The sequence below is a fragment of the Dendrobates tinctorius genome, unplaced genomic scaffold, assembly GCF_039654945.1.
Source record: "Dendrobates tinctorius isolate UK_male_01 unplaced genomic scaffold, ASM3965494v1 ptg000031l, whole genome shotgun sequence".
Taxonomy (NCBI): Eukaryota; Metazoa; Chordata; class Amphibia; order Anura; family Dendrobatidae; genus Dendrobates; species Dendrobates tinctorius.
In genome coordinates, this window is record NW_027361699.1 from 9,831,091 (window position 1) to 9,856,070 (window position 24,980).

General features: G+C 41.8%; 1 protein-coding gene across 9 annotated transcripts in view; it reads left to right on the forward strand.

The window, feature by feature from the left end:
- MPDZ (multiple PDZ domain crumbs cell polarity complex component) overlaps nucleotides 1-24,980 on the forward strand; it is a 249,883-nt gene that overhangs the window by 9,515 nt on the left and 215,388 nt on the right. For all 9 annotated transcript variants that reach the window (XM_073572172.1, XM_073572174.1, XM_073572176.1 and 6 more), the window contains exons 2-3: nucleotides 4,436-4,469; nucleotides 24,082-24,248. In XM_073572172.1, the coding sequence (XP_073428273.1) occupies nucleotides 4,454-4,469; nucleotides 24,082-24,248 (183 nt within the window). In that variant the 5' untranslated portion in view covers nucleotides 4,436-4,453. The remainder of the gene's footprint in view (nucleotides 1-4,435; nucleotides 4,470-24,081; nucleotides 24,249-24,980) is intronic.

The following is a 24,980-nucleotide window of genomic DNA, read 5'->3' on the forward strand; positions in this document are numbered from 1 at the left end:
ATAGAGGATCAGACTGGCCATGTAAAGATATTGCTAAACATACTACACTAAAAGCTGTATTTTAGTTGTTGGTCCAACTATTATTGCAGTCAAATGCCAAGCATTCATTCCCAACCACAGAAGGTTTGTAAAAGTGTGTGATTGAATAACTGCAGATGATATGTAATCTTATCATAGGAGGCCTAATGAGAGGTAAAAAAATAAGCCCGCTGAATTTACACATGCATTCCTTTTTATAGGGAACCTGTCAGCAGGATTGTGCACAGTAACCTACAGGCAGTGTCAGGTCGGCGCCGTTATACTGATTAATATGATACCTGGGTGATGAAATCCGTCTTGTGGTTGTTGTTTAATCTTTTTAGTTTTCTGTTAATGATATGCTCGTGCTCCGGGGCGGGGCTGTGATGGGGTCTTCATGTGCTGCTCTGATTACATATTCATCTGTATGGCTTATGACTGGTCACTGATCCTTCACTGACCTGCCCCCTATTTTACATACTGATTATCATATGTATTGAAAAAAAAATCACATTCAGCAGGCTTTACCTGTGCTGCAGCATGATCGCATCTATGATATGCATTAAATTGTTTTATTTAGTCATATATATTTAAATGAATCGCTGATAGATGCTACTGCGCAGGCATCTTGGTGGAGACAATGTTATTTTTTTCCTCTAGCAAAATGGTGCTGAGAAGTAGCATCTTTCGGAGCACCACATGAAAACCTTCCCACAGCCCTGCCCCGGAGCACAAGCATATCATTAACCGAAAGCTGCAAATAAAGATTAAACACAAATATGGATTTCATCACCCAGGTATCATTTTACTCAGTATAACGGCGCCGACCTGACAGTGCCTGTAGTTTACTGTGTACAATCCTGCTGACACGTTCCCTTTTATTAAGCTAGAACCTAGGGTATTTTTGCATTTTTCAGTACTATCCTATATTACTACAGAGAGTCGTATTAGAAAACATTTGGGGCAGATATATCATCACAGTCTAATTCTTCCACACTGCAAACTGATACTGGACATTCTAAAAATGCGCATTTCTTTTTTTTTTTTTCAAAGGGGTTCATTCTGATTGAGAAACCTGGCGCTCCTTTAGTCTGTCTTGTCAGCGTTTACACAATGTATTCGTTTCTTACTTGGCTTTGGACATGTGCCCCAAAATGTTGGTGTTTTTTAATGGAGCATAGTGTTTCGTGTTGGGTCGCGCCCCTTTTCTGTCTAGAACACTTAAATGTGGTGCAAGTTACGGATCACAGATTGTGGTGCAAATTGCTCCAGAATTGTAGCACACTTAGCTCCGTAAATCTCCCCCAGTGATTCTAGACTTTTATGGTGCAGTTCTAGTCATCTGTGACTACCAATGTGACAGCTGGACCAGGGATTTGTGAACCTTTTTGCTCAACTCTGAATTCATATATGACTTGACCAGAAGGTCTTATGCCCACAAAAAAGAGAATTATACGTCTCTGCCAAACACTATTGGTAGGATCTTCTACATTTCAGTTTCTCAAATTAAGAGCCAACTCAATTCTTGTTATCCGCCAACTGAGGGCCCAGTATGCTATGAAACCTACAGAGCTTCACTACATGGTTCACCTTGCCAACCATACACATACATAGCCAATAAATAATGTATATGACCAAACTGAATAATATATAGACCGGCTTTGTCAGTCTCTAGACAGCCAGACTTTTAAAGAGAAATAGTTCTATAATTCTATTGTTGAGAATGGCAGATACTGCATAAGGGCGGGTTCAGACGTCCGTGCAAATCGGTCCGAAATCAGGCTGCAATGGCTGCTTGCTCTCCTGACCCAAACATGAAAGGTTCATATATTTCTTTGAAGCTGTCACACTTGGTTCAGGAGACTCATGGCCAGTCCTTGCATTGCGATCAGATCTCGGACCAATTTGCACAGACGTATGACTGCATTCTGAAGACTATTTAGACGTTCTTCACAGAAGAATTTTAACAGGCTTACTCCAATTTCATAAAGTTATGATATTTCATTAGTATGTGCCATGACTCTATGCTTGATGGTTTTCTGACTGCTAGAACAGCCAGCGATCTTGTAACGGAAGTTGATGCAGTGCTGCTTCAGTGCTTTGCCCCTTCACCAGTTTTCCATGCATAGCAGATGTAGGGAAAAGTTTTGAGACTTACAAAAATGTTGGTTTTCGCAAAGCTTCCTGCTTCAGTGCATTTACATCTTTAGTCTAATGATTCCATGGTTACTGAAGTACAGTTCTAAGCATTTCACAAGTTTTTATTTTATTTTTATTAACAAATATACTAAGTTTATGTAAAGACTCAATATATACACTGTTGACATTTTTGTGGAGTGATGTGGCTTTTTTGCTGTCTCTCTTGACACCAGCCCACCTTCCAAAAGCCTCTGCTTCACTTTGCTTGCAGGTGCATTGAAACATGCCTGCTACCATTCTGGAGAAAGCTCTGCACTGGTGATGAACTCATCCTGTAGCAAAGTTCTCTTTAGGAGACTGTCTTTACACTTCCTGGACTTTCCTGATTTCCCTGAAGCCTTCTTTACCACAGTAGAAACTCTCTCTTTGAAGTTATTGATGTTTCAATAAATGGTTGATATAGGGGCAATCTTAAATGCAGCAATGTCCTTGCCTGTAAATCCCTTTTGATTTAAAGGGCTATTCCCATCTCCAAGATCCTATCCCATTATGTAGTAGGTGTACTAAAAATATTAACATATAGTTCCAATTAGAAATGTATAGTTTTCCTGATAACCTGTCATTAACTCAGTGTCCAGGGCATTGTAGTAGCCTAGGTATTCATGATTACAAAGTCTGTGAAAACAAAATGTGTGACCACCTTTTGGCCACAATTGTGGAATGTTCCTATTCACTTAAATAAAGTGGTGCTGTAGTACCCTTGCACAGTGTGTTGTCTGGACATTACATTGAAATGTTGGTGGCAGGAGGTGTAGAGGTTTGATTCTCCTTTGCCGATCATAGAATTTACTAAGATATGCCATATTTGTATCACTTGCCATTTACTGAAATTTAGTTGGAGGTTACTCTGCATTCTACCATTAGAACATTCCACTATTGGTGCCAAAACTTCCTTTTCCCCTAGTTTCCCATCATGAATTGTTATTACTATTGACCTGCTCTGAATTAAATCCTTCATCTCTGTTTTGTCTACAGTAGTTCGACACCATGTCATCTTTTAATCCATCCGTGTCTTTTCTGCTAAAGACATATTACACTTGACTCTTCATCAAGTTTAAAGCCCCACTTAAGCATTTTATTTATTTTAACGCTGCAGTGGTGCCACTCATGTAAGTTCCCTGCCCCTAGTAATATACTTACCAGCCGCCATCTTCTGTTCTCAGTGCTGCTCTCGTCGGTCTCCAGAAGATTGTGACCTGCAGATCGCTCCAATGTTTGCTGGGCGAGCTGGAGGTCACAATTCAATGTAAGTCTGTGAGAGCCGGAACGAAGCCAGAATGATGCTCCCAGAGACATACATTGCGTTGTGACCATTATGTCTGACTTCTAGTGAGTCAGAAGTTGCAGTCACAAGATGGTGGATCTGGACTGGAAAGACGCCGGGAAGAGCTGAAGACAGCAGCTGGTAAGTGTATCGCTATGGCCAGGGAACTTACATTAGTGGCACCACTCCAGCTCTAAAATAAAAAAGAATGCTGGAGTGGTGCTTTAAAGGGGTTGCCCAGGGCTAAACAATTGATAACTTATATCCTTTCATATTGGTTACCTGTCTTATGGATAGGTCTTCTGTTATTTAGTCCCTGTCTTAAAGTCAGTAGTAGTATTGTTAAAGGAATTGTCCACTACTCAGACAACCTCTATGTTTTTCCTCCAGTAAAATAATGACACGTAGGCCGGGACCACACATGAGAGATACTCGGACGAGTCTAGCATCTTAATACCCGGCACTGCCGTCGGCAGTCGGATCGGAGCGTGCGGCTGCATAGAAACACATGAAGCCGCACGCTCCGCTCCCGAGTGCCGGTGGCAGTGCGGGTATTAACATGCTAGACTCGTCCGAGTTTCTCGCATGTGTGGTCCCGGCCTTGTACTCCCCCTGGTGCTGGCACCATTCCGACGCTATCGGCACTGGTTCTCCCGCGGCTCGTGTGACATTGTAAAGTTACGCGATCCCATTGTAATTGACATCTGGGGGGAAGAAGTGAGAGAGTAGCCGCAGCTCTACCTTCCTCCAGATGTCTGATTTGTCCGAAGGAGGGGAGAATGAAGCAGTAAAGTCAGCGCTAATTGGCCACAAGGATTGAGAAGGTTTTGTCCTTTAAATAGTTGCTAAAAATTCTTTTACAAGTGCATTTTTGTAATTTTAATGTTTGTGATTGAAAAAATAGCAAGTATTTCCAGAATTAGTAACAAGTTTCCACTTTTTTCTATTTTTTAGGAGGCACTTCTGGAAATCATGTTGGAAACCATTGGTACGTTCATTATTTATTATTTTCCATATGTATTAAACTGATAAAATAATTTCTGAACAGTAAGCCTTTGTCTTATGAGCAGATAGATTAGCAGCTGTACGTATATGTTTTTTGTACAATAGCAATGTGTTCTGCAGCGTTCCAGCCTTGTACATTCTTGCGGAACACATACAGTATATTGGAAAGAAGCAATATAGAAGTGTCAACAAGAAGACATGACATTAAGTTGTTACAAAGTGGATGTGTTTTCTGCTTGAAGCTATGTGTAATAATGCGCTGGATGCCTAGGCTGCATTCCTGAGTATGGGGGCAGTTCCGTAATGGTCTCGGAGACACAGAGAGGATTTGATAAGGGTGAATGAGCCATGTAAATTATTGCCTACTAGAACACCGGTAGATGAATATAAGACTTGTACAGTATTGTTTCTGCCTGCTTTAGTCACACACAAAGAAATGAGTTCAGGGCCAGTTATAGACCAAGTGTGGCCCTGGGAAATAATTTAAAATTAGGGCCCCAAATGCTAACATATTGTACTATCACAGCGAAACATTTGGGGTGCATGTTTACCCATCTCTTTACACAGGCTGACAAAGAAATATGGCAGTACACCTGTGCTATATCTTGTTATTGCCTGTTTGTATGGGTGATGTGCTGGCAAGAATAATGATTTTTGTTCTGGCATGGAGAATCTTATAACCTAATTAACGAGCATCATAATAATCTTTATTTTTATATTTGTCCTTGGTGGGATTTGAACCCAGGACCCAGGACCCCACTGAGCCACCGTGCTGCCCACACTTGATATCAGACAAACACAATGCACGTTACACAAATACACAAATCAGTGTACAACACACACCATAAAATAACACATACACTGGGTACAGAAAGTATTCAGACCCCTTTAAATGTTTCACTCTTTGCTTCATTGCAGCCATTTTATAAATTCAAAAAAGTTCATTTTTTTCTCATTAACTGAAATATCACATGGTCATAAGTATTCAGACCCTTTGCTCAGTATTGAGTAGAAGCACCCTAGTACAGCCATGAGTCTTCTTGGGAATGATGCAACAAGTTTTTCATACCTGGATTTGGGGATTCTCTGCCATTCTTCCTTGCAAATCCTCTCCAGTTCTGTCAGGTTGGATGGTGAACGTTGGTGGACAGCCATTTTTAGGTCTCTCCAGAGATGCTCAATTGGGTTTAGGTCAGAGCTCTGGCTGGGCCAGTCAAGAATGATCACAGAGTTGTTCTGAAGCCACTCCTTTGTTATTTTAGCATTGTCTAGTTGGAAGGTGAACCTTCAGCCAAGTCTGAGGTCCAGGGCACTCTGGAAGAGGTTTTCATCCAGGATATCTCTGTACTTGGCCGCATTCATGTTTTCTTCAATTGCAACCAGTCGTCCTGTCCCTGCAGATGAAAAACACCCCCATAGCATGATGCTGCCACCACCATGTTTCACTGTTGGGATTGTATTGGGCAGGAAATGAGCAGTGCCTGGTTTTCTCCACACATACCTCTTAGAATTATTACCAAAAAGTTCTACCTTCATCTCATGAGACCAGAGAATCTTATTTCTCATAGTCTGGGAGTCCTTGATGTGTTTTAGCAAACTCTATGCAGGCTTTCATATCTCTTACACTGTGGAGAGGCTTCTGTTGGCCACTCTGTCATAAATGCCCGACTGGTGGAAGGCTGCAGTGATAGTTAATTTTGCGGAACTTTCTCCCATCTCCCTACTGCATCTGTGGAGCTCAGCCACAATGATCTTGGGGTTCTTCTTTACCTCTCTCACTAAGGCTCTTCTCCCACGATTGCTCAGTTTGGCTGGATGGCCAGGTCTAGGTGTGTGCCTTTACAAATCAATTCCTATCAGTTTAAAGGGAATCTGTCACCACTTTTTTGACATATCATGTAAAAATATCATTCAATTTAGGGTGTGTGCACACGCTGCGGATTCTGCTGCGGAACCGCAGTGATTTTGACCCTGCAGATCCGCAGCAGTTTCTGCTGCGGTGTATAATACCATAATATCCTATGGGAAATGGAAACCGCCGTGCAGACGGTGCGGATTTTTCCGCGCGGATTTGCTGCGGTTTCTAATCCGCAGAAAGAATTGACATGTCAATTCTTTCTGCGGATTCCGCTGCGGTTTACCATCTCCTCCATTGTAGAGGTGATAAACCTTTTGACCTGCGGATTTTGCAAAATCCGTGCGGATCAATCCGCAGCAGAATCTGCAGCATGTGCACACACCCTTAATGTCAGCTCTGTATTATACAAGTACTTTTTATACCCCTTGACGCCCCACCAATGATACATAAATACCGTTTTTATTCCTCCCGCAGTGTATGTAAATATGCTTGGTCCGGTCCAATGGGCGGGGCTTATTGTCTGTCTCTCCCCTCCTCCTGGCTTGCTCCATGCATTCCTTTCTGGTAATTCCTGCGTTCCCATAGAGTTACCGCGCGTGCGCATTCAAATGGGCCCTCATGCGTGGGCAGTGCTTTGCCCAACTGTGGGCAAAGCCAGAAAACAGTTTTGCGCATGCGCCGGCATAAGCCATGGCTTTCTATGGCCCGGAAGTATGCGCCGGCGCATGCTCAATACTGTTTATCGACTTTTCCCACAGTTAGGCAAAGCATACTGCGCACGCGCGAGGGACCAGTTGAATGCACACGCGCGGTAACTGCATGCTATCTGTGATATTCACAGAAACGAATACATACAGCAAGACAAGGAGGGGGGTGGAGACGGACAATAAGCCCAGCCCATCGGACTGGACCGAGCATATTTACATACTCCGCGAGAGGAATAAAAGCGGTATTTATGTATCATTGGTGGGGAGTCAAGGGGTATAAAAAGTACTTGCATAATGCAGAGCTGGCACTAAATTGAATGATATTTTTACATGATATGCCAAAGAAGGGGTGATAGATTCCCTTTAATTAAACACAGCTGGACTCACATGAAGGAGTAGAACTATCTCAAGGAGGATCACAAGGAAATGGACAGCATGTGGCTTAAATATGAGTGTCTGAGCAAGGGGTCTGAATACTTACAGTATGACCATGTGATATTTCAGTTTTTTATTTTTTAATAAATTTGCAAACATTTCTACATTTCTGTTTTTTTTTTCAGTGAAGATGGGGTGCAAAGTGTACATTTAGGGTGTGTGCACACGTTGTGGATTCTGTTGCAGATTCTGCTGCGGATCCGCAGCGGATTTGGCCCTGCGGATCCGCAGCAGTTTCTGTTGCGGTGTACAGTACTATGTAAGGCAATGCAAAATGAAAAACGCAGTGCACACGGTGCAGAATTTTCAGCTCGGATTTGCTGTGGTTTTAAATCTGCAGCATGTCACTTCTTTGTGCGGATTCCGCAGCGGTTTGGCACCTGCTCCATGGCAGGTGTCAAACTGCAGGGGAAAACCGCAGGCTAAACCACAGAAAATCTGTAGATAAACCACAGGTCATTTTTACCTGCGGATTTAGACAAATCCGTGCGGAAAATTCCGCAGCAGAATCCGCAACGTATGCACATGCCCTAATGAGAAAAAAATGAACTTTTTTGAATTTACCAAATGGCTGCAATTGAACAAAGAGTGAAAAATTAAAAGGGGTCTGAACACTTTCCGTACCCAATGTATATCAGTATATAACTCAAACACATCCGTATATAACACACACACCACTATACAACACACACACACTCTCTACAGTATATAGACCACTAGTATATAACATACACTAGTGTATGGCTGAAAGTTTCGGTCATGAAGGGATAAAAGAGACAGTGTTCACGTGTCTACCTCTGTGTACCGCTGAGTGAGCCGATCTACCACAGGTGGTGTTAAAAGTGCGAGCAGCGTTCCCAGCAAACACATGTGTTGGCTAGAAGAGGCCCTGCATGTCTTAATAATTATAAAATCTGAGATGTTGGCCTACTGAAATGTACTGTATGTTCAGAAAATGCAGTCAAATGCATTATTTCTTTCTGTGCTGTGTTGTGTATAAACATTCTTCAGATTTTGTATTAGTCAGTGCCTGATGAAGAGACCCGAGTAGTCTCAAAAGGTTGCAATTTGTTATCATCTTATCAGTTAGCCATTAAAAGGTATCAACCACTGAGGACTCTCAATTCTAAATATTTTTCTAGCTGAAGATACACAGATTCCAAAGATATACAGAAATTCTTATCTCCAAGCTCCCTTTCACTCCCCTGCAGTAAGCCAGCAAATAGCTTTTGCCCTTTTTTTCTAATGAGGTATCTAGGGGTCATATTGTTCTTTTTGTCAGAATTTAGGGGTCTTAAGATGCATTACAATACCAAATCCCAAGCATGCAATGTTTGGTGACTTACTATGGGGGAGTGAAAGTGAGTTCACAGATAAGAATTAAAATCTGTATACATAAGCATCCATCAGTGGTGTCTCTCAGGCAATCGATGGTTATGTTTCTGAGCCTTAACCCATTAACGGCCCCCGATACGCCTTTTAACGGCGGCTGTTAAAGTTTCTTAAACCACAGCGCTGTTAATTAACAGCGCTGAGGAATAAGGGTATAGCCCCCCCCCAGAGCTGGAATTTCTCTGGGATCTTGGCTATCGGGGGTAGCTGAGACCCCAGAGAACATGATTCGGGTCAGTTTTTACCAACCCCGTTTGTGATCACCGTTATTAATGGTTATAACGGTGAACGCAAAAAAAAAGTCAGATTTTCCATTTAACTCCTCTCTCCTCTGATGTGATCACACATCAGACGAGAGAGAAATAGGGTCCCCCGATCCCGCGATCACCCCCCCAGGTACCTCCGATGTCCCTGTAACCCGCTGTGAAGTCCCCCAGGCTGCCCGCGTCGTCTTCTGGGAGAAAATGGAGGGCGCATAGGGTTAGAGTTGGGCTAATGTGAGTTGGGCTAAAGTGAGTTGGGTTAAAGTTAGGGTTAGAGTTGGGGCTAAAGTTAGGGTTAGGGTTGAGGCTAAAGTTAGGGTTAGGGCTAGGGTTGGGATTACGGTTAGGGTTGGGATTAGGGAAAGGAGTGTGTTAGGGTTGTGGTTAGGGTTATGGTTGGGAATAGAGCGAAGGGTGTGTTGGGGTTAGGGTTGGAGTTAGAATTCGGGGGGTTTCCAATGTTTAGGTACATCAGGGGGTCTCCAAACATGACATGGCGCCACCAATTGATTCCAGCCAATTTTGCGTTCAAAAAGTCAAAAGGTGGTCCCTCCCTTCTGAGCCCTCCCATGCACCCAAACAGTGGCTTTTCCCCACATATGGAGTATCGGTGTAGTCGAGAGAAATTGCACAACAAATTTTGTGGTCCATTTTCTCCTGATACCCTTGTGAAAATAAAAAAAATGGTTTCAAAGTAAATTTTTTGTGAAAAAAGTAAAATGTTCCCTTTTTCCTTCCACATTGCTTTAGTTCTCGTGAAGCACCTGAAGGGTTAATAAACTTCTTGAATGTGGTTTTGATTACCGTGAGGGGTGCAGTTTTTAGAATGGTGTCAATTTGGGTATTTTCTGTTATATTGACCTCCCAAACTCAGTTCAAATGTGAGGTCCCTAAAAAAATGGTTTTGTAAATTTTATTGGAAAATTGAGAAATCGCTGGTCAACTTTTAACCCTTATAACGTCCTAACAAAAGAAAATTATGTTTCCAAAATTGTGCTGATGTAAAGTAGTCATGTGGGAAATGTTATTTATTAACTATTTTGTGTTACAGCACTCTCTGATTTAAGTGTACAAAAATTAAGTTTGAAAACTGCAAAATTTCCTTTTTTTCATAAATAAATGCAAGTTACCATATATACTCGCGTATAAGCCGAGATTTTCAGCCTATTTTTTGGGCTGAAAGTCCCCCTCTCCGCTTATACGCGAGTCCTATACCGGGGGATGGGCGGGGAGCGGGGGTGTCAGACCATACTCACCCCCTCCTGGCACGTCTCTGCAACCCCTGCTTCTCCCTCGGTCAGCGGGCATGTGGTACCGCTCATTAAACTCATGAATATGCGTATATTTATGAGTTTAATGAGCGGTACCACGTGACCGCTGAATGCAGGAAGCAGACGACCGATGGAGAAGCAGGGGCTGCAGAGAAGACCGTGCGCCAGGAGGGGGTGAGTATGACGGGGGCAAAGCAATATTCACCTGTGCCCGTTCCATCGCCGTGCACCGCTGTGTCTCCGGGTCCTCCTGCTGTGACATTCAGGTCAGAGGGCGCGATGACGTAGTCAGTGCGCGCCCTCTGCTAAACGTCACTGCAGAGAAACGGGAGACAGAACGGTGGACGGCGATGGATCGGTAAATATCGCCAGTGCCGGGGGCTCAGGACACCGGCACCTGGCCCCCAGTGACGGAGAGATGAGTATGTCATTTGCTTTTTAATTGCAGCAGCAGCAGCAAATACGGGGTATTTATGAAGCATCTTATGGGGGCAGCATTAACCCTTGTTCAGCAGCATATTATGGGGGGTATTTATGGAGCACCTTATGGGGCAGCATTAACCCTTGTGCAGCAGCATATTGTGGGGATATTTATGGAGCATCTTATGGGGCAGCATTAACCCTCGTGTAGCATATTATGGGGGGTATTTATGGAGCATCTTAAGGGGCAGCATTAGCCCTTGTGCAGCAGCAATATATGGGGGGTATTTATGGAGCATCTTATGGGGCAGCATTAACCCTTGTGCAGCAGCAATATATGGGGGATATTTATGGAGCATCTTATGGGGCAGCATTAACCCTTGAGAAGCAGCATATGGGGGTATTTAGGGAGCATCTTATGGGGCAGCATTAACCCTTGTGCAACAGCATATGGGGGGTATTTATGGAGCATCTTACGGGGCATCATTAACCCTTGTGCAACAGCATATGGGGGGTATTTGTGGAGCATCTTATGGGGCAGCATTAACCCTTGTGCAGTAGCATATGGGTGGTATTTATGGAGCATCTTATGGGGCAGCATTAACCCTTGTGCAGCAGCATATGGGGTGTATTTATGGAGCATCTTCTTGGGCCAGCATTAACCCTTGTGCAGCAGCATATGGGGGGGTTTTATCTATGGAGCATCTTCTTGGACCATCATTAACCCTAGGCTTATACGTGAGTCAATAAGTTTTCCCAGTTTTTTGTGGCAAAATTAGGGAGCTCGGCTTATACATGAGTATATACGGGTATATCGAAGAAATTTTATCACTAAGATGAAGATCAATATGTCATGAAAAAATTGTCTTAAAATCAGTGGGATATGTTGAAGCATTCCAGAGGTATTATCTCATAAAGTGACAGTGGTCAGAATTGTAAAAATTGGCCTGGTCATTAAGTAGTAAATTGGCTCTGTTAGGCTGGCTTCACACTAGCGTTTTGTAGTGCTGCGGATGGCAGCCTACTTCCTTCCTCCATTAGGCCCGCCTACTGCCGCACCTCTTCCTTCAGCGCCCCCTACGTCTGCATGCGTCCTGCGTACCTATCTTTAACATTGGGTACGCAGGCCATGCGGATGTATGCTGACGCATCCGCATGTGTACATTCTACAGGATGGTGGGGAAGGAGACAGTAGGTTGGGGGGTTCCAGCAGCTCCAGGGATGGTGTGGCGGTATCTCCAGTAGTGGTGAGGAGGCAGCGGAGTAATTGCAGGCTATAGACTTTCCTGAAGAGATAGGTTTTCAGGTTCTGTCTGAAGGATCCGAATGTGGTTGATAGTCGGGCGTGCTGTTGGGGGACAGAATTCCCCATTGCACATACCATGTTCATATAAGCATTATATGGAAAATGGAGTCAGCATCTCCTTTTGTCTCCATTTTCTCCAGTGATTTTCAGGACATACTGTAGTTCGCATGTACTGTCTTAGTAGTAACAGTTGTTAATTATGTACTTGTTTTCTGCAATAAGTGGGGGTGCCATTAAATATTACAGAAAGCATTACGTTGCTCAAAGGCCTATTCTGACCCTTTTGAAGGAAACATTTTGGAAGTTTTATTGCATATTCTTGTCCATGGATATCTGATGATTTATAGTATTTGGTAATTGGGCACTGGACAGGTTTGGATTATGCTGGGGTATAGATATTTCATGGTTGTTGGCAATCATACAACACCATAAATGGAAATAAGATTGGAAACAGAAGATTACTAACATAAAGCATGTTTCGTTTTTAATTTTCGGCTGCACAGTCAGGGCTTATGCTGACGTCTGTGAAACTCAGTCTGAGCATGGACTGCAATGCACAGACTCTCTGTGGGTCTCTTGACCCGAACTTCACATTCACATGCCGAACTGCAATGCACAGACTGTTCTCCTGTGTTCTGACTCGTACTCAAGAACCTCATACATAGCTATAAGTCTGTGCATCACGGTCCAACATACATTAGGCCGTCTAATTTAAATCGGGAGACTTTCGGTCCATGCTCGGCCCGAGCTTCATATACAGTGGGTACGGAAAGTATTCACACCCCTTAAAAATTTTTCACTCTTTGTTTCATTGCAGCCATTTGGTAAATTCAAAAAAGTTCATTTTTTCTCATTAATGTACACTCTGCACACCATCTTGACTGAAAAAAAACAGAAATGTAGAAATTTTTGCAAATTTATTAAAAAAGAAAAACTGAAATATCAGTATTGAGTAGAAGAAACCTTTTGAGTTGGTACAGCCATGAATCTTCTTGGGAATGATGCAACATGTTTTTCACACCTGGATTTGGGGATCCTCTTCCATTCTTCCTTTTAGATCCTCTCCAGTTCCGTCAGGTTGGATGGTGAACGTTGGTGGACAGCCATTTTCAGGTCTCTCCAGAGATGCTCAATTGGGTTTAGGCCAGGGCTCTGGCTGGGCCAGTCATGACTGGACACAGAGTTGTTCTGAAGCCACTCCTTTGTTATTTTAGCTGTGTGCTTAGGGTTATTGTCGTGGTGGAAGGTGAACCTTCAGCCAAGTCTGAGGTCCAGAGCACTGGAAGAGGTTTTCATACAGGATATCTCTGTACTTGGCCACATTCATGTTTCCTTGAATGGCATTGGCAACTAGTCGTCCTGTCTCTGCAGCTGAAAAACACCCCCATAGCATGATGCTGCCACCACCATGTTTCACTCTTGGGATTGTATTGGGCAGGTGATGAGTAGTGTCTGGTTTTCTCCACACATACCGCTTAGAATTATCACCACAGGCCATAGAATCTTATTTCTCATATTCTGGGAGTCCTTCATGTGTTTTTTAACAAACTCTATGCGGTCTTTTATATGTCTTGTACTGAGGAGAGGCTTCCGTCGGGCCACTGTGCCATAAAGGCCCAACTGGTGCAGGGCTGCAGTGTTAGTTGACTTTGTGGAACTTTCTCCCATATCCCTACAGCATCTGTGGAGCTCAGCCACTATGATCTTGGGGTTCTTCTTTACCTCTCTCACCAAGGCTCTTCTCCCACGATTGCTCATTTTGGCTGGACGACCAGGTCTAGAAAGACTTCTGGTGGTTCCAAACTTCTTCCATTTAAGGATTATGAAGGCCACTGTGCTCTTAGGAACCTTGAGTACTGCAGAAATTCTTTTGTAACTTACCTTAGCCAGATCTGTGCTTTCCACAATGTCGTCTCTGAGCTCCTTGGCCAGTTCCTTTGACCTCATGATTCTCATTTGGTCTGACATGCACTGTGAACTGTGAGGTCTTATATAGACAGGTGTGTGCCTTTACAAATCAAGTCCTATCAGTTTAACCCCTTAATGTCTATGGACGTGCACAGTCCGTCATGGCAGGAGGTAACTTTCAGCACCATGACGGACTCTGCACGTCCTGCCTTTGAACTGTCACTGCGTGACAGCTGAGAGGCACAGGAAGGGGGGCAGGGACCCTTGCACTCCGTCCCTGCACCCACAGCGCTGTGATTGGTCGGTCAATCTGACAGACCAAATACAGCAGTGATCAGCAGGAGAAGCTGAAATTTGAGCTTCTCCTTGCCCGATCTGTGTAGGAGCCCAGCGCTGCAGTGGCTGAGCGTCCTGCACTGACAGCTAGGAGCGGAGCCCCCACCGCCCCTGGCTGTTAACCCCCTCACTGCTGCGATCGAGCGTGATCGCAGCATTCAGAGGGGGAGGCAGAGGGTAGGGGGCTCCCTCTGCCTCAGGTCGGCGTCCCTGCGATGTAATCGCGGGGCCCGACCTGTGCCATGATGACCCGGAGGTGTCATGACAACCTCCGGGTCATTTACCTACGGAGAGCTGGTGAGATCATGCTCACAGCATGGTGTCAGCAGCTCTCAGCATTGGTATAATGCATTACAATGCTGGAGCATTGTAATGTATTATACCTAAAGTGAAAGCGAAAGTCCCATAAAGGGACAAAGTAAAAAAAAAAAAAAACATTTTTCAAAAAAAATATGTAAAAAAGAATTATTAAAGAATAATATAAAAAATTCCCTAAAAAATCCCCTAAAATTACACATTTTTATGTAAAAAAAATAAAATAAACAAAAAAATACACGTTTGGTATCGCCACGTCCATAAAAATCCCATCTATAAAAGTGTCACCCTAGTTAACCCGTTCAGTGAGCGCCGTAAAAAAAACACAAAAAAGTAGCAAATTATACTTTTTCCAAGCAGTATCATCATACCTCTTGGAAAAAGTGCAATAACACGCGACCAAAAAGAAAAATATATATAAACATAGTACCGCTGCAAACGTCATCTTGTCCTGCAAAAAACGAGCTGCCATACAGCATCATCAGCAAAAAAATAAAAAAGTTATAGCTCGCAGAATAAAGTGATGCAAAAATATTTTTTCTACAAAAGTTTTTATTGTGTAAAAAACACCAAAACATAAAAAAGCTATATAAGTGAGGTATCGCTGTGATCGTAGTGACCCGAAGAATAAAGCTGCCATGCTAATTTTACCACATGCGGAACCGAGGGGGAAAAAAAAAAGCATTCCTAAATTGCTGGTTTTTGTTCATTCAAAAAATGAACAGAAAAATCAGAATAGAAAGCGATCAAAAAACGTTATGTGCCCGAAAATGGTACCAATAAAAATGTCAGCTCTTCTCGCAAAAATCAAGCCCGCACATGACTCTGTCGGCCGAAATATGGAAAAATTATAGCTCATTGAAGATCATTTTTGTGGAAAAAATATGATTTTTTAATTTTACAGCTCTACGTTATAACCTTCTGTGTAGCCCTTGGGGGTTCAAAGTGCTCAACACACATTTAGATAAGTTCCTTGGGGGGTCTAGTTTCCAAAATGGGGTCACTTATGTGGGATTTCCACTGTTTAGATACATCAGGGGCTCTTCAAACGCGACATGACGTCCACTCTTGATTCCAGCCAATTTGACATTCAAAATCTCAAATGATGCTCCTTCCCTTCTGAGCACTGCCGTGCGCCTAAAGATTGGTCTTCCTTCACACCTGGGGTATCGGTGTACTCAGGATAAATTGCACAACAAATATTGTGGTTCATTTTCTCCTGATACCCTTGACAAAATAAAAAAAATTGTGTCCAAATAAAAATTTTTGGGAAAAAAAGTTAAATGTTCATTTTTTCCTTCCACATTGCTTCAATTCTTTTGAAGTACCTAAACGGTTAATAAACTTCTTGAAAGTGGTTTTGAACACCTTGAGGGGTGCAGTTTTTAGAATGGTGTCACTTTTGGGTATTTTCTGTTATATTGACCCCCCAAACTCACTTCAAATGCGAGGTGGTCCCTAAAAAAATGGTTTTGTAAATTTTGTTGGAAAAATGAGAAATCGCTGGTCAACTTCTAACCTATATAACTTCCTAAGAAAAAAAAATTTGGGTTCCAAAATTGTGCTGATGTAGAGTAGACATGTGGAAAATGTTATTTATTAACTATTTTTTGTGACATATCTCTCTGATTTAAGGGCATAAAAATGAAAATTTGGAAAATTGCAAAATTTTAAACATTTTCGCCATATTTCCATTTTTTTCATAAATAAACGCAAGTCATATCGAAGAAATTTTACCACTAACATGAAGTACAATATATCACGAAAAATCATTCTTAGAATCAGCGGGATCCGTTGAAGCGTTCCAGAGTTATAACCACATAAAGTGACAGTGGTTCGATTTAAAAATTAAGGCCTGGTTTTTAACCTACACAATGGCTTGGTCGTTAAGGGGTTAATTAAACACAGCTGGACTCCAATGAAGGAGTAGAACCATCTCAAGGAGGATCACAAGGAAATGGACAGCATGTGACTTAAATATGAGTGCCTGAGCAAAGGGTCTGAATACTTATGACCATGTGATATTTAGTTTTTTCTTTTTTTTATAAAACTTTGCAAACATTTCTACATTTGTTTTTTTTTTTTTAGTCAAGATGGGGTTTAGAGTGTACATTAATAAGAAAAAATGAACTTTTTTAAATTTACCAAATGGCTGCAATGAAACAAAGAGTGAAAAATTTAAAGGGGTCTGAATACTTTCCGTACCCACTGTATTTCTGCTTGAGCCCTAGTGCTTATGTCTTTGTGTAGGGTTTGTTTTCTTTGTATTTATCTTCCTGCAATCTAGCATTTACTAGGTCTTGTGGTGCCAGATAAATGATTTATTCTGTGATTGTATACTATTCTGTTTATGTGATTTTTGCGTGTTTTGAAATGTTTATAAATTACATTTTTAGTTACAACAGCAACAATCATTTAGTAATTCAAGTACAAAAAATTCACAGGGTGTGATAAATGGAGTGGAGGAGGAGGGATGGGTAAGATGGAAGGAAAGAAACAACCTACCCGACTGCACTAGTGGACATCATTAGCTATCACATACACAGTACCAATATTCAACTTTGAAGTCGGGTAGGTTGTTTCTTTCCTTCCATCTTACCCATCCCTACTCCTCCACTCCATTTATCACACCCTGTGAATTTTTTGTACTTGAATTAGTGCACTGCCATGTGATTCACACTTTGTGTATTATTCTTGTTTTGGACCATGATGTGGATATATTCTCTTACAGATTTTCATATGTATTGACCCAGATAATTCATATTTTGCATATATTTTATTTTTTATCATTTTTTCTACTTATTTTTTGTAGTACACTGAAAAAGGTCTGATACCGAAACATTTGTATGTATATCTTTTACCACAACACGTGGATTACATTAAATTTCCACCTAAGCCATTTCTTAAGTACCGAGTTTACTCTACAAGTAATGCTGATTAAATGACACATTTTTAAAGGGAATCTGTCACCAACCAGGGGAAGAGTCTTGAGGTGATCATTTGCATATTCCCAGTGCCTTCTGGGATAAGTGAAGAGTCTCCGCGAGCTCAACGATCACTGGGTTTTGGCCGTTGCAGCTGAAAAGAGGAAATCGGAAAACCAGGGGAAGAGTCTTGAGGTGATCATTTGCATATTCCCAGTGCCTCCTGGGATAAGTGAAGAGTCTCCGCGAGCTCAACGATCACTGGGTTTTGGCCGTTGCAGCTGAAAAGAGGAAATCGGAAAACCAGGGGAAGAGTCTTGAGGTGATCATTTGCATATTCCCAGTGCCTTCTGGGATAAGTGAAGAGTCTCCGCGAGCTCAACGATCACTGGGTTTTGGCCGTTGCAGCTGAAAAGAGGAAATCGCAAAACCAGGGGAAGAGTCTTGAGGTGATCATTTGCATATTCCCAGTGCCTTCTGGGATAAGTGAAGAGTCTCCGCGAGCTCAACGATCACTGGGTTTTGGCCGTTGCAGCTGAAAAGAGGAAATCGGAAAACCAGGGGAAGAGTCTTGAGGTGATCATTTGCATATTCCCAGTGCCTTCTGGGATAAGTGAAGAGTCTCCGCGAGACTTTTTTTGGCTCATCTTTCATCGTTTTTAAGAAATCTCAAGATGGAAGAGGCCACGAGCCATTTGGTGAGCTGCATTTCTTGCTACATGTTCACAGATTTACCAGTGGAAAAGCCAAACTTCACATGCCACAAATGCAAGCTTGTGTCCCTGTTGGAGGAAAAGTTGCAAAATCTCGAAGAGAGGTTAGCTACGTTGAAGATCATTAAGGAAGGTGAAGAGTTCTTGGACAGAGCAGAATTATCTCTTCATGTTACAGAAAGAGAAGAAATTCGAAGTGCACCTGAAGAAACAGAGGAATGGAGACATGTGACCCAGAGAAGCAGGAGGATCAGGAGGCAGTCAGCACCCATACTGCTCAGAAACCAGTACCAGGCTCTCCCGCAGGAAAACGATGAAGAAATACATCAGGATAAGACTTTGCCAACAAACAGCAACCTTGTACGCCTTCAGAGTCCTCCTGGATGGAGAAAGAAAAATGTTGTGAAGAAGAAACGGAGAGTGGTGGTCATGGGGGATTCCCTGTTGAGAGGAACAGAGGCCGCTATCTGCAGACCGGATATAACTTCAAGAGAAATGTGCTGTCTTACAGGTGCAAAAATTAAAGATGTGTCTGACAGGATATCAGGACTCTTCAGACCTACAGATGACTACCCATTCCTGCTACTACATGTGGGGACAAATGACACCGCAAGAAACGACCTGGAAACCATCTGCAGAGACTTTGAAGACTTACAGAAAGAATTGACATGTCAATTCTTTCTGCGGATTGAAAACCGCAGATAATCCGCGCGGAAAATTCCGCACCGTCTGCACTGCGGTTTTTGATTCCCATAGGGAATCATTGTACTGTACACCGCAGCAAAAACTGCTGCGGGTCCGCAGCGGCCAAAACCGCTGCGGAACCGCAGCAAAATCCGCAGCGTGTGCACACAGCCTTAGGCAAGAAAGTGAAAGAACTGGGAGCGCAGGTGGTCTTCTCTTCCATCCTCCCAGTGGATGGCCATGGAACAAGGAGGTGGAATAAGATTCTGCAGGTGAACAACTGGCTACGTCGATGGTGCCGTCAGCAACTATTTGGATTTCTGGATCATGGAGTGAACTACTTATACGATGGACTACTTGCTAGAGATGGGGTGCACCTTACGAAGACTGGAAAGCATGTATTTGGAAGTCGCCTTGCTACACTTGTAAGGAGAGCTTTAAACTAGAACAACATGGGAAGGGAAGCAAAAGACAAGAAAAAGCCATACACCTGACAAATGCTATTGAGAACTCTGCTATTAGAAGTGGAAAGGAAGAACAAAGACAAAATAATCTAATTAATAAAAATATTGGAAAAAGAGAAACCAATCACAAACTAAAATGTTTCTATACTAATGCACAAAGCATGGGCAACAAACAAGGAGAATTGGAACTACTAACACAGGAAAAGAAATATGATGTCATTGGAATCACTGAAACTTGGTGGGACAATACACATGATTGGAATACAAGACTAGAAGGATACAACTTATTTGCAAGAAACAGACTTGATAAACGAGGAGGGGGTGTCGCATTGTATGTTATAAACAAGTATATCTGCACAGATATTGAAGCTTCAGAGACTGGGAGTTCTGTGGAAACTGTTTGGGTAAGAATACAAGGACAGAACAATGGAAAGGACACCATTGTAGGCATTTACTACAGGCCGCCTGTGCAAGCTGAAGATATGGATGAACTCTTTATGCATCAAATGGCCAAGTTCTCCAAAAAATATGACATAGTTGTCATGGGAGATTTCAACTATCCAGACATTTGTTGGGAATCTCTCTCAGGCAAAACTAACAGGTCAAGGAAATTCTTATCCTCTCTTGCTGACAACTTTATCTTCCAAAAGGTAAGGGAGAAAACAAGGAGAACTGCTACCTTGGATCTAATCCTTATAAACAGGGAGGAAATGGTTGAGGAGGTAAAAGTGGCTGGGACCCTAGGAGGTAGCGACCATGCTATTTTAGAATTTTGGATAACTAGAGGCGGAAGACGTGTGAAGACTCAGACGTCAAGGTTAGATTTCAGAAAGGCAGATTTTAAGGGATTCAGAAAGAGAATTGGAGGGATCCAATGGCTGGATATCCTTAAAGACAAAAATGTCCAGGAAGGATGGGAAATCTTGAAAAATGAAATTCTCAAAGCACAGTTGTTAACAATTCCGAAAAGAGGGAATAATAGGAAGCATTTAAGGAAACCAGGATGGATGAACACAGAACTTAAACACATGCTAAAAAGGAAGAAAAAAATGTTTATAAAATGGAAAGAGGGAGGCATATCTAAAGAAGAATATAATGCTGTCTGCAGAACCTGCAGGGCAATATTCAGACTAGCTAAAGCTGAAAATGAATTGAGGCTTGCAAGAGATGTCAAAAGCAATAATAAAGGATTTTGGGGATATGTCAAAAGTAAAAGAAAAGTCAAAGATGCTATAGGATTTTTAGAGGATGAAAATGATGAAATGGTAAGACAGGATGTTGAGAAGGCTGAACTTTTAAATTCCTATTTTGCATCTGTTTTCTCTCAAAAAGGAAATGTAACATCAACTGTTATTCACTGTCCTATTAAGGGAATAGAAGAATCCAGGATATCTATAAACAGAAAGATAGTGAGGAAACACTTAGCCAACCTAAATGAATTCAAGTCTCCAGGTCCAGATGAATTACAACCCCAGAGTACTGAAGGAGATAGCAGAAGAAATTTTTGAACACCTCTCCATAATCTTTGAAAATTCTTGGAGAACAGGAGAAGTGCCAGAAGACTGGAGAAGAGCAAATGTTGTTCCTATCTTCAAAAAGGGGAAGAAGGTGGACCCAGGCAACTATAGGCCGGTGAGTCTGACTTCAATACCAGGAAAGATCTTTGAACAAATTATTAAACAACATGTATGTCAATACCTGGATAAGAATGAAGTGATTAAACAGAGTCAGCATGGGTTTGTAACTAATAAGTCATGTCAGACTAACTTAATTTCCTTCTATGACGGTATCACTGATTGGGTGGATCAAGGAAATGCTGTAGATATAGTATATCTTGACTTCAGCAAAGCATTTGACAAAGTCTCTCATACAATCCTTATTGAAAAAATGACTAAGTATGGAATGGACATGGCAACTGTTAGGTGGATTCATAACTGGCTTAGTGATCGGACCCAAAGAGTGGTTGTAAATGGCTGCACATCCAGTTGGAAGAATGTCTCAAGTGGGGTACCACAGGGCTCTGTCCTGGGCCCTGTATTGTTCAACATCTTTATCAACGATTTAGATGAAGGAAATGAGGGTAAACTGATTAAATTTGCTGATGACACAAAGCTAGGAGGGATAGCTAATACTAGAGAAGAGAGAGAGAGGATTCAAAAAGATTTAAATAAACTGGAGAAGTGGGCAGCAACTAACAGAATGGTTTTTAACAGGGAGAAATGCAAAGTACTACATCTGGGCAATAAAAATGAAAAAAGCATATATAGAATGGGAGGAATAGGGCTAAGTGACAGCACATGTGAAAAAGACTTGGGTATACTAATAGATCACAGACTGAATATGAGTCAACAGTGTGATGCAGCAGCAAAAAAGGCAAATGCAATTCTAGGATGTATTAACAGAAGCATACAGTCTAGATCACGTGAAGTCATTATTTCCCTCTACTCCTCTTTGATCAGACCTCATCTGGAATATTGTGTCCAGTTTTGGGCACCACATTTTAAAAAAGACATCAACAAACTGGAGCAAGTTCAGAAAAGAGCGACCAGAATGGTGACCGGTCTGCAAACCCTGACTTATGAGGAAAGGTTGCAGGATTTGGGAATGTTTAGTTTGCAAAAGAGAAGACTGAGAGGAGACTTAATAGCTGTCTACAAATATCTAAAGGGCTGTCACATTGTAGAAGGATCAACTTTATTCTCATTTCCACAAGGAAAGACTAGAAGCAATGGGATGAAACTGAATGGGAGGAGACACAGATTAGATATTAGAAAAAACTTTTTGACAGTTAGAGTGATCAATGAGTGGAACAGGCTGCCACGAGAAGTGGTGAGTTCTCCTTCAATGGAAGTCTTCAAACAGAGGCTGGACAGACATCTGACTGGGATGATTTAGCGAATCCTGCTTTGAGCAGGGGGTTGGACCAGATGGCCCAGGAGGTCCCTTCCAACTCTACGATTCTATGATTCTACCACATTTGACCTATGTAAACTATTAATATGGGCAAACAAGTTATAGAATTCTGAAATCATCTTTTATTACTTTATGTAAATGACATCTTCTAGGATCTTGGAAGGATGGTGCCTGGAGATATCTCTGCCTCCAGAGATTATTTTACATGAAGGGGAGTTACCAGTGTGAGACATGTAACTAACAGAGAACAGGAGAAATTAAATCTGTCTTCTTGCAAACACATTTTATGCTTCTCCCTCAGCTCTTCTTTATTGCAAAAATATTGTAGCCGTGTCTGCCTGTGAGCTGGAGGCTGAAGCTGAGAGGAACCTGTGTTAGGTATAATGACACACAGCCCTGCAGTGAGATCAGGAGAGCAGAGAGCGGCCATTTCACTTCACACTGCTAACCATTACACATCACACTGGTAACCATGTCACATCACACTGGTAACTCTCCCTTATATTTAGGTAACTCTCCCTTATATTTAAAATAAGCTGTGGAGGCAGAGTTATCTCCAGGCACCATCCGCCCCGGAGCCTGGAAGACGTAATTTACATAAAGTGATAAAAGGTGATTTTTCAGCAACAAGGCATGTGACATGAGACATACAGGGAGGACTGTTTTCATCATTCTTTAGCCTGTGTGCCCACATTAATAGTTTAGATAGGTCAAATGTGGTGACAAATTCCCTTTAAATGCTTCAGACTGATGTCAAACAATAAGACATCGTTCAACTTCCCATCCTACAGCTCACCTATAGCCTCTTATATGGCATTGATATGGTCCCTGCTGGTCTCTGCTTCCTCTTTCCATCCTTGAAAAAAATGGTTTGAAAGTGTGATTTTTTTTTTGTCTGTCTTTTTTAAGTATTGTTAGACATTTAGAAAATATTCCCTAGAGCAGGTCTTTAAATGGTCATTGCCATTTCAACAAACTTTGCACAAACCCATAGAACAATTGAATATAGAAACTTTGCATATGTTCTGAAATAAATATGCTTTATTCTGCATTTATGAGCCACTTCTTATAATCCACCGTCTCGTGAACTTATCATTCACTATGAAAGCTCAAATCCATGGTGGTCAAAGCAAGATGGACTGCCCGCACAGTGAGTTATCAGGTTACAGAATCTATAAGACGCTATAGGAGAGGGCAAGAGGAGTAGGGGGAGACACTGACACATGCAGACTAATCGACCTGTGGTGCAGCTTCTTGGTGATTTATCCCAACCCAATGCTGGGCTCACAGCCACACATCTCAGTATAGCTGTATAAAGTCTTCCATATTGCTACTTTTGCCTATGTGCTAAATCGAGAAAGAAGAGCAGGAATCCATTGTGTCTCTGTATGTGCAGTGGATTGGAGACATCGTAACAGTCCATCTCCACTCACTACAGAAAATGCAGAACGGAAAACTGATGATAAACGCCTGATACAAGTCATATAGTGGCTAGAAATCATCTTATTCTTTATGTACACACCACAGCTTATTCTGAAAACTTGCCAGAAATGACAAATATGATTTTCTGTATAGGTAATTTGTATAGAAAAATAAGTTTTGTGGCAAATGGTGTTTTTTTTATGGCCAACTGGGAATGATTTTTTTTCTTCGTATATTGATATATATATTTTTTTTCTGTTGCAGATACTCATCGTGCCTTGCAGGCGGTAGACCGTCTGCAGACAAAAGTACGAGATCGCGGGGATCTAGCAAATGAGGAAAAGTTATGTTTGTTAAAATCTGTTCTACAAAGTCCGCTCTTCAACCAAATTTTAAGTCTACAGTCTTCAATCCACCATATCAGAGAACAGGTAGAGATGACTTTTTTTTGTATTTTTTTTTTTTTTTTTTTTTTTTGCATTTTATTGTTAATTCATTGTCATTGGAGATTGTCACAAGGATTTGGCTTTATTTATCTATGAAAAGGGCGTTCCTATTCCCAGTGTCTGGGTATACACAGTCACTTCAGAGAAGATTCCGTAATTCCTGTTTCATCTGAGAGTGACTCTGATTGTTTTCTTAGGCCTGTTTCACACATCAGTTCTTTTGGTCAGTCAAAACCCGCAAAAATGGCAGATAACGGATCAGTTCCTGTACTGATCACAACGTTTGGCACCGGACCGTTATTTTAACGGATCCGTCAAAGGAAGAATTTTAAAGGAACCGCTGCCTGGGAGAGAGAGAGAGAGGCGGATCCGCCAAAAAACGGATCCAACAGATGGCCATCCGTCAAGAACTTTTCTATGATGTGTCAATCAGAAATATTACTCGACATTCTCTTTAATATGTATTAAATAATGCATTATTAGTAATCCCCTGGTATATTTTTAGCATTTAATTTCTACTTTTATAAGTGTAACCCTCTAATAGCCAGCTTGCTGGGAATTCATTCTTTTGCCGCTTCCCTGTAAATTGGTCAACAAAATACAGAATAAAAATGACTTATCCGATTGTTCTCCTTTATGTTATGATGCATCATTATATGGTCGATTATCTAATATATGGACAAACTTCTTGTTCTTCTGGTCAGTAGTGTCATGAAC